Source organism: Pinus tabuliformis, chromosome 8, assembly GCF_031772625.1.
Source record: "Pinus tabuliformis cultivar Carrire ecotype Pingquan chromosome 8, CPIR1, whole genome shotgun sequence".
Taxonomy (NCBI): domain Eukaryota; kingdom Viridiplantae; phylum Streptophyta; class Pinopsida; order Pinales; family Pinaceae; genus Pinus; species Pinus tabuliformis.
Genome location: NC_142294.1, coordinates 1991517928 through 1991533121, shown reverse-complemented (window position 1 = coordinate 1991533121; position 15194 = coordinate 1991517928). Strand labels below are relative to the sequence as shown.

The following is a 15194-nucleotide window of genomic DNA, read 5'->3' as shown; positions in this document are numbered from 1 at the left end:
AGTCTGGAAAGATACATATCTTCTAATTAAATGAGTGGAATTCCTTTTTTCCTTTAAATCATATATTCAAGTATGGAAAAGATACATATCCTCCAAATAAATAAGTGGAGTTCCTTTTTTCCACTTTATACACTAGTTTTGATGGAACTGAGAAAGAGCAGTTTATATTCAAGTATGGAAAAGATACATATCCTCTAAATAAATAAGTGGAGTTCCTTTTTTCCACTTTATACACTAGTTTTGATGGAGCTGAGAAAGAGCAGTTTTATATTCAAACTTTAGATATTTTTTGTTAAATTTTAGAATGTTGCAGTTAAGAACAATTGTAATTTTACAATATTATATTATGATTTTTTTTTTAAACAAACTTGGCCAAAGCTTAATGGTCATCTTACTGCTTTGCAAACAGTGAGGTGAATGGATTTATGTTTACGTTATTTCGCCAAATCTTAATGGTCATTTTACTGCTTTTAAACAAACTTGGCCAAAGCTTAATGGTCATCTTACTGCTTTGCAAACAGTGAGGTGAATGGATTTATGTTTACGTTATTTTGCCAAATCTTAATGGTCATTTTACTGCTTTGCATATAGTGAAGTGAATAGATTTATGTTTACATTTATATTTCAATATAGAAAGAACTTAATGGTCGTCTCACTGCTTTGCAAACAGGGAGGTGAATGGATTTATGTTTACATTTCTATTTCAATAATAAAAAATATAAAAAAAAATTAAAAATAAGAAATTGCACAAGTTTCCATAAACATTTCTTACCTTAATTGCATACGTTTCCACAAACATTTCTTATCCTAAAGCATATTAAACAATCTTTCTTATCCTAAAGCATATTAAACTAATTTAGCGACAACTTTAACCAATTATTTACTCAATTATTAATATTATTGTAAAATTAAACCAAGTTCAAAGGAGACAGGAGACCCCTCACCAAGAAGCTACACATTACAAAAGTTAAAAAAATACTCTCCATAACCAACGGCCGACAAATACTGCTAGAGAAAAGAAATATGGCAATTTCAACATTGATTATGAAATTATATTTGCTAGAGAAAAAGAAATATGACAATTTCAACCTTGGTTATAAAATAAAAAATTGTGTTAGGTAAAAGGAAAATATACAAAGGCCGCTCTCTCCGCTCCCTTCCTTTTTCAAGGAAGAATTTGTTTATATAACGAGAATTCTTTCCTTGAACGAAAATGTGATTCCATAAAAATAGAAATCCTCGTAAAATTGTGAATGAAGGTTATAAACCCATACTAACAAATCATAAGTACAAACATTTGGGAATGAACCCTGTAAACCCATACTAACAAATAATAACTACAAACATTTGGGAATTCAAAGTGATTAGATAAAGCTAATCACTAAGGTTGTAAATTAGTAACTGGACAAATTTGATCTTTCAAGTTGAGATAAAGATTCATCTTGAATCTTGATTATATATATATATATATATTCTGATTATCTCAGTTGATCCGAAATCCTTGGAAGTTCAAAGTGATTAGCTTTATAAGGTTGTAAATTAGTAACTGGACAAATTTTTGATCTTTCAAGTTGAGATACATCTTGAATCTTGATTTTATATATATATATATATATTCTGATTATCTCCGTTGATCCGAAATCCTTGGAGCAAAGTTTTATAGTCGAAATTAAACAACTTCGAGACAAATTTCTACCAAAACTGGAGATAATTTAGTGCGAAACATATGGCAGTCCTGTCTTCACTCACTCCTTGGCTCCAGTGATCACAAAATCCCTGCATCCAACGATAAAAGTATCCTAGTGATTATGTAATTTGTCAGTGATGGCAATTAGATATTAGATTTCTTCTGTGCTTCCACGGGAACGTGCTACCCCACATTCCCAGGGCGACAAAACTCGACGTAAAGCATTTTGCATTGCAGCACATGTAGCAAAATATTTTGCACTGCATGAGAAACGTTTGGCATGAGATCCCTCCGCTTACCTAAAAACCGAAACTCAGTAAAACTAAGTGCGAAACATTTCACACGAAATGAGTGACAATACTATTCTGGGGAATATGCTGAAGCACTCCCACTGAAATTTACAGAAACAAGAAATTTGGGGGTGTCCACACACATCCCCTGGATGCATTTCGTCACTCAAACCCAACATTCCATGAACTTGGTAAAAACATTGGAATGCTTATATTGCCTTGAACCAATCTCTGTGCCCAGTAAGAAAAGATACTCCCATTAAAGTCTCGAGGATGAGAGATCTCTTGTAAATATCACGACTACTGAATCCTAACCATTGTTCCGTTGACTAAAAATACTTCTCCGTCAATGTACTGTGTCTGGACTACCTTAAGTTTCATGAGTTTTCTTCCAATCCTTTAGCAATTTCACTTGTATGTACCGTATGTCAACCATTGAATCCTAACCATACCCTCGAATAATGTCAACTACGTTAAGATTCATGTTCGATTCTCATTCTATCCTGTAGCAATTTTACCTGTTCCACAGTGACGAATAATTTCCTGCAATGATGTCGACTACCTTAATATTCAGCTGGGATTTTCATTCTATCCCACACAAAATAAACACACAAACACGCCCATGGCTATAACAAGATTTGTCCAAACCAAGAGACGATTGATTCAACAAACAACTATTGAAATCAATTCAAGACAACAGAACAGATCACCAAAACATGGACAACGCAAAATTTGCTTTTATCCAGTCGTGGTAAGTCTTCCGATGCACAATAAAACAAATGAAGCATTTGGATCACTCAACCAAGAAGATCCAAAATCTCAGACTTCCATTTGCAAGTGTCTGATGTTCTAAACGCTGAATCGGCCAAATGTAACAATTAAAATTGTATTCCTGACGATCTACCAATCCACAAACTCAATAAAGGATGTGAACCTCATTAAACCGACCTAAAAGCCCCAGATAACCTACATCTACTATTGAAAGCGCTTACGCAACAAAATCGATGTACAAGCCACCTAAAACAACAGAAATTCAATGATCTCACACAATAACCACGCCATATAATATATATTTCATGGTTTTTCAGTTAGCCGTTCTCACTGCCATATTTTCTTCTGCAAAAGAAATCAAGGGGTCGATTGATTGAGGAATGGTGGAGTCTGCCTATGTACCCTTGATCTGTCAACACTTGCCTCCAGAACAAAGATTTACATCCACCTAAACGCATACACCTTGTGCAGTTCGACCTGCTCAAACTTGCACGACAACAACACAATTTTCTAGTTGAGTGCTGTCACAAGATGAAAGATTGATGATGAGTCGACTTTTTGTCCACCTACGAAGAGGATAATGCATTTTGTTGGTGGTCACAAAGTACGATTCTGGCGATGTTAATAGCATTTCCAGCATTCCTCTTGTTCTCCCAAAACCCATCACAACCTCATTGCAGACGTGGAGTGGTCGTCAGCAGCAACAGACTTTGTTTTCCTCCTCGTGAGAGTGGGGATGAGGAATGGAGATAAGATTGCTTCAGGGAGAAACAGGAGTTGTGCCAACTTGAACAATTCCTTCTGAGATGGATAAGGACATGACGGAGCAGTTACAGAGGTCAAAGATATAACCAAGTTTCCAGGACAGGGGCCGCAGGAACAAAGAGATGAACAGGGGAACGTGTGAGAGCACCCCAAATTTTAGAGAAATTCATGGGGGAGAGGGACATCAGGGTGTGTGTATATATTAACATAATTCAAATTCAAATTCAATAATGAAATACGGTCACTAATACATCATAAATGATCAATGAAATAGATGGAGTAAAATATTATATACATTGATTCAAATTCATTATTTATTATTCTATAATCTAATTAGTACTATGAAAAATAGCAGATACTAAAGCTCGAAAACTGGAATAGTAAATTGAAATTACTCAAATTTGAAAATAGTGAAAAATGACAAGTCAAGGACTCAGTCTAGGGTTATCAATATCCATATGAACCCGAACCATTCTACACAAATATCCAAAGTTTCTCATATATATATATATATAGCAAGGGTGCATATAACCAAAATAGCAGTAGTTTTGAACCAAAAATACATCAACAAAGAGGCACTAGATGGCCTTTATAGTCCAAAAAAAATTCATGCTACAAATATCTACATATCATCAAAACCGTTGCCTATATTGAGATATTCATCATCAATATCACCCTCTAAGAATTAACATAGAAAAAACTTACATGTCAAATCGAGATTTTACTAAAGTCATGACAGAATAGTTCAACAATCAATGCCACCAACATCGAGGTACATAGAGGGTTTGGTGCTCTAGATTAAATGCTAGTTCCATACCCTCATACATGACAGAATCCAATGGAAATGTTGCAATCCCTCCAATCCTGAAAACTGCTAGGTCTGCTGGATTTTGAGTAGAATCTAGAAGTCTACTTTCTCCATATGAAATCCAATGAGATTGGAACTGCTCTCAAACATCCTTAAACAATTACTGGTAATATTAAAAATTTAAGTAAAATGAAAATGATTATGGCCATTACCATTACCCTTAATTACATAGCATTAGTAGGGCCCTAGGGTTGAATACTAAGCTTCCCTACTCAAATTATTGTTTTCAGGTGAAATTCAAGGGGACCGCCCACAAGCACCCCTTTTGGGGAAACACACCCCCACAACAGGGAAATGTTTCCCTTGTGTTTCCCCAGTATCCCCAAGAAGGTGTGGGGAAATGTTTCCTCAAGCATCCCCCATCCCAGGAGCATGGAAAACATGGACAGCTCACCCCATACCCTGGGGGATGCGTCCCCATGGAACACTGGATATAACCAATCACCACACCACAGCATAAGTGGTTTATACAAAATGGTTGTAGCAGAAAGGTTTGGTCATAACCACTCACCACACCACAGCATAAGTGGTTTATACAAAATGGTTGTAGCAGAAAGGTTTGGTCAAACTCGTTATTTGCTTGAACAAAATATACAAGCTAGAAACACAGGCTTTTCAAGGAAGATTAGGATAGAACATGCAATGTTAAGATTCCCAAAAAACAGAGGCAACATAGATATTCAAATCAGGAAGTTTTCTTCTGCAATGTTAAGATTCCCAAAAAACAGAGGCAACATAGATATTCAAATCAGAAAGTTTTCTTCTGGGAGGCAGCAATGTGGATGCACCAACTTGAACAATTCTTTCTAAGATGGAGAAGGTCATTGAGCAGTTACAACAGTCAAAAATATAACCAGTCACCCCATCACAGCATAAGTGGTTTATACAACCTTGTAATAGCCTAAGTCACCAACTCCCCTGGTTCGAATTCAAATTCAAGTTCAACGACCTTGAAGTTCAACAAAAATTCAACAGTCAAAATTTAATTCGACATACTACTAAATCCACAGGTATTTCACTCAGTCTTCTTCTCGTACTTGGCCTCAATATGATGATTAAAGAACACATTGGTATCTCATCGCATGAGTTAAACTGAAACGTGTACCATGCAACTTACGAGACAGCAGTATAAGAATTAATAGGACCCGCAATATAAGAATTAATAGTCTATGATTGCAGTCACTTATGCGGCATGTCGATAAAGATATGAGATAGATTTCAGCAATTACTCTTCAGGAATATTACCTTGCATTAAAATACATATACAGACAATAGCTGCAAAAGGCATGCTTAATCAAGATGCCTAAACAAGACAGCTGTACAATGATAAAAAAAAAATACACATGTTCTAACCAGTCGGATCCATAAAAGATCGAAATATGAATGACAGATTGCAGAATATTCACTCACTACACTCTCTCAACCTCATATTAAGCATATTAAGTTACAAAAACTTTGAGAGGGTACTATGAATGACAGATTGCAGAATATTCACTCACTACACTCTCTCAACCTCATATTAAGCATATTAAGTTACAAAAACTTTGAGAGGGCACACTCTCTCAACGACATATTATGCATATTAACTTATAAACTCTTTGAGAAGTTACACTCTCTCAGGCTCATATTATGAGTACTGACTTGTAAAGACCTTGAGAGGGCAAGAAAAGAGCTTAAAATGGCTCCCTCTCATATGAGATTACAACAAAACAATACAGTTACTAAAGGTCCAAGTGATACATTACTCCACCACACAAAATAGTAGTTAACAATTTTCAGAATCACGAGGGAGGAAGAGTTTTCAACCCAAAAGATAAAGTGTACTCAACTCACTGCACACTGCACCGTACATATGGGTTGCTTCTGCAAAACATTTATATTAAATCAGCAACATTATTCGGCAATTCTTCAACTACCACATTATAGAATCTCTGGATGTCCTGCAGCATTCTCTCATCATCCTTGGTAATAAAGTTGATGGCCACACCCTTTCTACCGAATCGTCCACTACGACCAATACGGTGGAGGTAGTTTTCAGGCTGTGTTGGTAAGTCATAGTTGATAACAAGAGACACTTGTTGTACATCAATACCTCGGGCCAATAGGTCAGTGGTGATCAACACTCGAGAAGATCCAGACCTAAATTCCCTCATGATGATGTCTCTTGTGTTCTGATCCATGTCACCATGAGTTGCAGACACTGTATGATCGCGAGCTCGCATTTGATCTGTGAGCATATCTACCTTTCTTCTTGTATTGATAAAAATCACACTCTGTGTGATTGCCAAAGTTTCGTATAAGTCACACAATGTATCAAGCTTCCAGTCCTCACGTTCTACATTGACATAGAACTGTTTGATACCCTCCAGGGTAAGCTCGTCTCTTTTGACAAGAATCCTGACTGGATTATTCATGAACTTCCTAGTAATCTCCAAAGCTTCAGGAGGCATGGTAGCCGAGAAAACACCAACTTGGAGATTTGAAGGTAGCAATTGAAAGATATCATATATCTGATAAGAGTAAAATCAAAAATTGAACCCAAAGCAGGAGAATTTCACATAAAAAATGCCTCAAGCAGAAATTCATGATTCATGAATATAGCTGGAACTTTGATGTTACCTGGTCCTTAAATCCACGTGATAGCATTTCATCTGCTTCATCGAGCACAAACATTTTGATTGAATCAGGACGCAAGGCACGACGCCGTAGCATGTCATAGACCCTACCTGGCGTCCCCACAACAACATGAACACCAGCTTGGAGAATACGGAGATCCTCTCGAATGCTTGTCCCACCAACACATGCATGTACTCTTACTTGTAGGTAATCACCAAGTGCCCTCATAACTTTCTCTATCTGCTGGGCTAGTTCTCGAGTTGGGGCCAAAACTAGCGCCTGACACTCTGGAACATTGTAGTCCAATTGTTGTAGAATTCCTGAACAGAAAGTTGCAGTCTTTCCTGTTCCTGATTGCGCTTGCTGGATAACATCAAGACCTTGACAGAAAGGAACAATCCCTCTCTGTTGGATAGCAGATGGCTTCTCAAAACCTGTAAATTCAGGGCAAGTAAATGTTAAATAGAAATCCAAACCCTTATGTTCTACACACATGTATTGAAACAATTGTCTAGAATCGGTGATTATAAAAATAGTATTTACCAGACAACAGTTAATTATATTTTAGGGATTACTGATTTCAAAATTTGAGAAAACAAATACAAATGTAGCCTTCTTGCCATAGATATCATCAAAAGTTCTCATCACATACCATACGCATAAATTCCTCTTAGAAGGTTTTCCTGAAGCCCCATAGAATCAAAGGTTTCATTCACTTCCTCCCAGGTAGAATAAAGTTCTTCTCCTCCAAGGCTGCCACACAAAACAAAAGAATAAAAAACCTGCTTACTGATAACAAATTTTACCGAAGGCAAGGCAAATTTTACCTAGCTCATAGTTTCATAATAAGTCCAAGTAGAATGGGAAAAAAATGGATTTAGTGTTTTTTGCTAAAATTAGTCCTGATCTAGAGACAGAATGAGATAAAACCTAAAACTGACAATAAGGGTAAAAAATCATACTTATAGAATCAGCCACTATCCATATCAAGAATTATACCAACACAATATCTTTGTTGTTTAGGATAATTCAAGGAGCTATCTTCCAGTAAAATTCCAACATAGGGCATTGAAGCAGATTTGATAAAACAAATATCAAGCCACCTAAACATTCGACAAAACGCCATAGAGTAAAAAAAAATGGGATCTTGGTTCTTGTTCAAGCTCTGATACCAGCATCACATCAGAAATTGCAGAATAGATTTTTGAGTGTTTAATAGGAACAAAGGCAGTTAAATGAATAAACAAGGAAAATGAATATTTCTCGTCAACTCATTAAAAGAATAGACAATATAGAAAAGGAAATATTACGAAGCCCAACAACACAATGAGCCAATCCCCCAAACAGAGGGAAACGGAGATTCCAAATCCTGCATACGAGTCAGATCTAACAGAAGAAAGCTTCCATCATACAGTAAGATGGTTCGATAGGGTTCCCTTTAAGTGCTCCCTTTAAACGCCAGAAGCATTACAATTGACCTAAAATATGACAGACAGCACAAGCGACCCATTTTCACAGATAAGACAACCCTTGAAGGGAGAAGCACTAATCGCAGGAACTTTCCTTCAACTAAGCTGGTGGAATACCCATGTTCCCTTATGTCAAAATCATCCAGAGCTTAAAACTGAACTTAGGTGCTTATTCTAGCATATAGGGGATTAAACCTTGATTGGTGGCCTGAAACGCCAACCATGACCTGACCGGCAGATCGAGAATATTTTAATTGGAAAATATTATCATAGGGAGGCAAAGGACAAAAAGAGGCATGATCGGAATCCATGCCCTGTAAACGCGAAGCTTTAAGTTCGACATTAAAAAAAACTAAGAAGAAGAGCAAACATTGAAGCTGAGCCCAATCAAACCATGAAAAAGTTCTGAAAACCCGAAAACCGACAAAACTAAAATTTTCACTTTGAAATAAATCTCAAACCCAACAAACCTAAAGAGAAATATATATAAAAAGATACATGAAAGGGAAGGAAATCGAAGATGTGGTTGGTTGTACTTACACACTCTGCATGTTTTTGTCATAGTTCTTGGCGTCGAAGTTGTTTCCAGCCGCATCCACACCCGCCATTTTCGAATTTTATCTTATTTTTGCCTGAGAAACCCTCGATCTGCAATTATTTTATGATAATCTCCTCAAGGAGCCAAAGACGATAAGCAGGGACTTAAAAACGGGGGGAATCTATCTATTAGAGGATGAATTTAGCATGCAGAAAAGATGGGTTACCTGCGACGAGACGCCGAAGTGAAAATTCCCGTGATAAAAATAGCCGAAGGTATTAGCGACCTGTGAGATCGCCTCCGCCGCCGTATTACCGCTTGGGTATTAAAATTCGAAGAGAAGAACTTCGATGGTCAAGAATGGCTTATATACGAATAGGGCAACTTGTGCCACTGACGATGTGGCTCCGAACACGTGGGCCGATGACGGGCCTTGGCGGCAAGTGATTGTTATTCGAAGATATCCTTTCGGCTCAAGTTGAAAAGATATTTGGACTAACGTTAAAAGACCTATTCGTGAATGGACGGAGATTTGTGGGCAAAGCGGTGGAACGCAAAAAACCTATTCGTGAATGGACGGAGATTTGTGGGCAAAGCGGTGGACCACGTGGACTGGTCTAAGATCTGTATGTTTCAAGTTGATGATTTATTTTTATTTATTTTTGCGAAGTTGGATGAGATAACAATTTCCTGATATATTTTTGAGAAATTTAATTATGGTAAAGTTTAATAGTTTTTTAATGGTGGAAATGGATTTAGTACTATCAAGAGTTTATTCGGTACCTAAAATTTTGAAGCTTGACAGTTGTAATTTGGATTTCTAAAAAAAATTCAAATTTCATCAAAATCGTCCCCGATTTTCCATTATTTTTAGGGCAAAAACATGCATCTTTAGACTATATTTTTTTAGAATTAGGTTGCTCTAAGCTGGGCTAGTTTGTTTATTGGATTGTGTGAAGTTGGGTCCAGCTTAGAAATGCTTTGAGATAGTTAATTTTCCAAAAGTGGTTTCCATCCTCAATCCCTCCCATGAGATTTGAACTTGAGACCTAATAAAAACTAAACCCTATTTAAATCAACTTAAATTTTAAGTATCAAACCATTGATAACTAAGACTTCTATCAATGTTTTTTATTCATGTTTGAGTTTTGACAATCCCTTCATTGAAATCAGCAAAACTCACTAGGAAAAATAACAATGTATATATACGTATAATTTAAGAAAAAAAATATATTTGAAATATATATGGGAAGAAATGCATGTCATGTAACAATTCATATATATCATGTAACAATTGTTGAAAAGTGTAATTAGGTTTAGTCTTCATTATTATCATTGTGCATATATCAATATGTATTTCATATAAAAACAAAAGGAAGAAAAAAAGAAATTTATTATTATTATTTCATTAGCTAAGCATGTCCGTCATGCTTCTAGGGATCATTGAGTCAATAAGAAAAATTGTCATGAGTCAAAGTCCCATTTGGACTATTTGTAAGGAAAAAAATAATAATAATAATAATTATTATTATTAATTTTTGAGTAACAAAAGTTAATTTTGTCACCACAAGACCAAGTCGACCCTCCTTGGGAACAAGTCGGCCTAGGTTCCAAAAGCCACCTATTCGGACTCCTAGATGTATATATATAGAGAGGTCAACTCGACCACTTTTTGGACTATTCATTCACTCACTAGGTACATTGATCTTTGTACCAAGACAAGAAGGAAAACCCAGTGAAGAAAAAGGAAAGTGGAGGACGAAGGAGAGAGAAGAAGATGAATTTTCAGCCCTAGTTCTGCGATTTTTCTGAGGTATTGCAGGCCTAAAATTTCATGGGGCCAAGATTTCAGGGAACGAAAAAGCAGGAGCCGAAATTTTAGGAGATGACTAGATTTCAGTGGTTTGATCAAAGTTGGCTTTGATGATTTTGACTTGGTGGAGAATCTTTGAAGGAGGGTTGACTTGGATCTATGTGGCAGTTGTTGGCATTATGATGCATGTGTTGTACTTGATGGCAACCCACTTGTAGCAGAACATCTCACTTATATGGTAACTAGATGAATCTACAAAAGAGATATTAGATGTGACAGAATGCATGATAGTAGTGTTTATAGATGTGATGAAATGCAAGGCAGTTTCAAGGAATCAGTTCAGAAGGCAACTCACTCAGATGAAAGATCACAGTACAACATGACAACAACAAAGAATTACAGTTCAGACTACAAAGAATGAAGAAAGAGAGGTATACGCAGGTTCACCTTGACCAAGTTGTGTATACACGCAGGTTAACAGAACAAAAGGAGCGTATAACGTACACACGCACTTTCACAGAAAGAAAAGCACATATATCTTGGAAAGCTAAGTTTTGGTCCAAGGTATTTGGTCCATGGTATTTTGATCCATGGTATTGGTCGAAGGTATCTGGTCCGAGGTATTGACCCTAGGTATTTGGTCCAAGGTATTGGTCCTAAGTGGTTTTGGTCCATGGTATTGAAAAAGGCCTGAAACTATATAAGGAGGAGGAGATCATTAGGCCTTGTGAACAAGTAATTGAATATTTGATGAAGTGTGAGATCCAGTATGCAAGTTATCGGCTTATGGTGCTTTGTTTGATCTGAACCAAGGATGAACCTTAGCGATTGATGAGGGATAAGATCTAATGATGGATCGGGATCTTAAGGCTTGAAATGAATTATCATTATATGGTTTGATCATGTATAGTCTAGATCTGAATACTGACGCATGTGTTGTTCTGTAAATGTTATGATCTGGGTATGACAGAAGTCTGGAATAACTGCTAAATTATGAATTAATATTTACAGGCATATACGCTAGTTGGCTTTGATAAAAGCGCGTATACACGCTAGTTCAACACATCTAAGTAGCGTATACATTATGTAATATGGTATTTGAAGTTGCAAAATTCTGGGTTCTGCTCTGTGTTCTAGTGACTGTAGTTTGAGGACAGTAGACTAAATGTTCAGATTGATTGACTGTGATTTGTTTCAATGACGATGGGCTTTCAGTGATTCAGTTGTGGGTGATTCAGAGATTTATGATTGAGTTTCAATGATTGGTTAATGCAGATGTAGTTGATGGTTGTAGTGCAGTGGTGATTGATTTTGAGCTTCAATGTTGATAATGGGTCTAGTATGAAAATTAGATGAAACGAGGCCTTCATGTGTATTGTTGTGTACCAGGAGCATCTAGTGTAAAAATTTATGAAACGTGGTCCCTGGAGGAAGAAAGAAGGTTGTAGCCTTCTGTAGGCTGGCACCTACGTACTAGTAAACATATCTGCTAGTACAAGAGCTAGGGGGTTGTAGCTCCCTTCCAGTAGAAGCTGGAGAATGAGAGAAGATTGTAACCTTGCGTAGGTAGAAGCCTGCGTACTGGTATGAGTCTGCACCACTACAATGTTGTAAACAGATTTTCTTATTATTAAAAGAAGACAAAGACGACAGCAGCAGGTGGTTTTCACCCACATTGGGTTTCCACCTTAAATCTTGGTGTTCATGTTTGTTGCTTATGTGTGATGGTTCATTTTGTTATTGATTGCACATGGTTACTATTTAATGTTTAATAAAGTACTGATGCACAGATTACATAACAAAATATGATGAATTAACTGAATCATAAGTTTGATGGATATACGCTTGTTTCCTTAAACACAGTTGCGTGTACACGCGGGTTACCTTCATGGAAGTAGCGTATATAAATTTGAGTATGAAAAGTAAAAGATTATTGACTTGACTAACACTGATTCACCCCCCTCCCCCTCCCTCTCAGTATTATTTCCAACAATTGGTATCAGAGGAGGTTCTTTGGTAGAAGCTTGATCGCTTGAAGGAGATCCGTAGAACAATGGGAAAGAAGCTAAAGAAGAAAGTGTCTCAGAAGAAGAAGACATCTCAAAGGAACTATGACAGTGGGAGAGTCGACTGGGGATTATGTGGAAGCAACTTTTCAGATTCAGAATCACCTCAGAATGAAGATGAACAAACAAAAGAACTATCAGGTATGAACTTGTTGTCCTCTGGTGATACATTTATTTGTCCATTTGAAGATGATGAAAGTGATAGCGAAACAATTGATTTTGCTCTTATGGGTGAGAGAGAGAGATATCAAATAGAGGCAGAATTTTAAAGGCTCACAGAGAAAATTAGAGATCAACAAGATCTATTGGACAAAAGGGAGTGTGCCTTCAAAGAAGAAGCTACCAAACTAAAAGCTCAACTAGAGGAAGGAAACAAGGAAAAGGAAGATCAATGTCAAAAGCTGCAGGATGAAGTGACATCATTAAGAAATGAAGTAAATAAAAGGAGCACAACAATCAAGAAACTCAAAGATAGATCCAGTTACTATGAAAGTCTTGAAGCTAAGATCCTCTCTCTAAAAGAAGATCTTGAAAAATCAAATAAGTAGAATGAAGAACTACTCCAAGCTCTTGAAGAACAAGAAAACGAAGTTCTTGAATTAAGGCAACAGATGGAAGAAGGAAGAAAAGTTGAAGAAATCATGAAGAAACAGTATCTTGAAAAGGAAGAGAAATATCAAGTTGAGGTAAATATCCTAAAAGGTAAATTAGGAGAAAAGGATAAGCTTTTACGATTTCAAGATAGTACTAAGATTTTGGATGATATTCTCAGTAGTCAAAGGTCTCCTGCCATCAAAACTGGTCTTGGTTTTCATGAATCTGTTGAAGGTGAATCTAGCTCACAAAGTAAGTTAAGGAACTCTAATGCAAAATCTGAAATGCTCAACAAGGAGATGAGAGGTCAATCCCATCAACAACCAAGGAAAGAAAATCTTCAAAGAAAATCTTTTACTCCTAACTATGGAAGTGATAGTCGGTTATTTCCTCAAATGAATAATGTTGAATGTTTTATATGTCATAATCTTGGACATGTTGCAGCGAGATGTGAAAGTAGAATGGTTCAAGACCATCACTCAAAAAGATCATCAGCTTCTAGGTACTTTAAGGGATATTGTTTTTCTTGCAATATGTTTGGTCACAAAGCCATTGACTACTATAGAAGAAATATGAAACATGTAGGATGTTATGCATGTAACAGGTTTGGACATATAGCAAAGGAATGCAGGAGAAAAATTCGGGCACCATACCAAAAGGATAAAACATCATCACTCTCAAAGATATGGAAGAAGAAGGAAGTACAGTCAGAAAAATGTGGCACGGCACAGTGTACAGACATGACAGACTCAGGAGAAGCCGAAAGTATGAAACTTCAATGTTCTAAATCTCATGCGTAATTTTCATGAAGACAAGTCACGTATATACGCAAGTTAGAAGCTGCACAGTCACGTATATGTGGTTTGAGGAAAAATGCAGTGGGACAGACTCAGAAAAACTGATTTGATATGATTCTGACAATTATCAGTTATCTTTTCTGTTGTGATGATAGATGACTACAGTCTGTGGATGCTATTTAGAAGTGTTTTTGATCCTCACAAGTTGTTGATAACTTGATGTATATCTGATTGATGATGATGCCTTGATACTTCTTATTGATATATGCAATGATCAGATCTGACAGTAAACAGGTGGAACAAGTTCAGGGGGAGAACATGCTATGCTTCTAATAAAGCATTGTTGGCATTATGTTTAGAATTCTTTGGTACCTAATCAATGATGATTATATGGCTAAATGATACATCTTGCTATGTTACGGTTATGAGTTGCCCATGATAAAATCTCAGATGATACTTGGGATCGCATAGTTGGTATTCAGATGATTGTGAATGACTTTTTGATGATGCATATATGTTGCTTACATGGTGATCTTCATAAGGACAAGGAGAAGTACAAAGCTTGAGTACACAACTTCATTATTTAATGATGAGCCACTTATTTCTTTTATGCTGTTGTCATCATGCCTTCAAAGATGCATAAAGTTCATATGGTGCGGTTATGATGCAGGATTCCTATAGTTCTTGGCTCTCACATGGTTGAGGATTGTTGTTGTTGATGATATCAAGAAATCTTGACAAATGACCATGAGCTCATGGTTTGCTAGATACATATTGATATCTCTTTGATGGATACATGGATGATTACTTAAGTTGCATATTGTTGGTTGGCCAAGAGAATGGTGTTATTGCAGGTCGCATGAAGACATAGCTATTTGAAGACATGGCTTACTTAGACACATAATGATGATGAGTTCTTA

General features: G+C 36.6%; 1 protein-coding gene across 1 annotated transcript; it reads right to left on the bottom strand.

Annotated features, from left to right (window-relative positions):
- Positions 1-5871: 5871 nt before the first annotated feature.
- On the bottom strand, positions 5872-9386 carry LOC149244437 (eukaryotic initiation factor 4A-1-like). The gene is made up of 5 exons (XM_089374861.1): positions 9231-9386; positions 9007-9114; positions 7650-7750; positions 7001-7431; positions 5872-6891 (listed from the first exon to the last, which is right to left on the bottom strand). Exons 2-5 carry the CDS (start codon positions 9072-9074, stop codon positions 6256-6258), a joined length of 1236 nt encoding a protein of 411 aa, XP_089230987.1. The 5' UTR covers positions 9075-9114; positions 9231-9386; the 3' UTR covers positions 5872-6255.
- Between the last annotated feature and the right edge of the window lie 5808 nt (positions 9387-15194).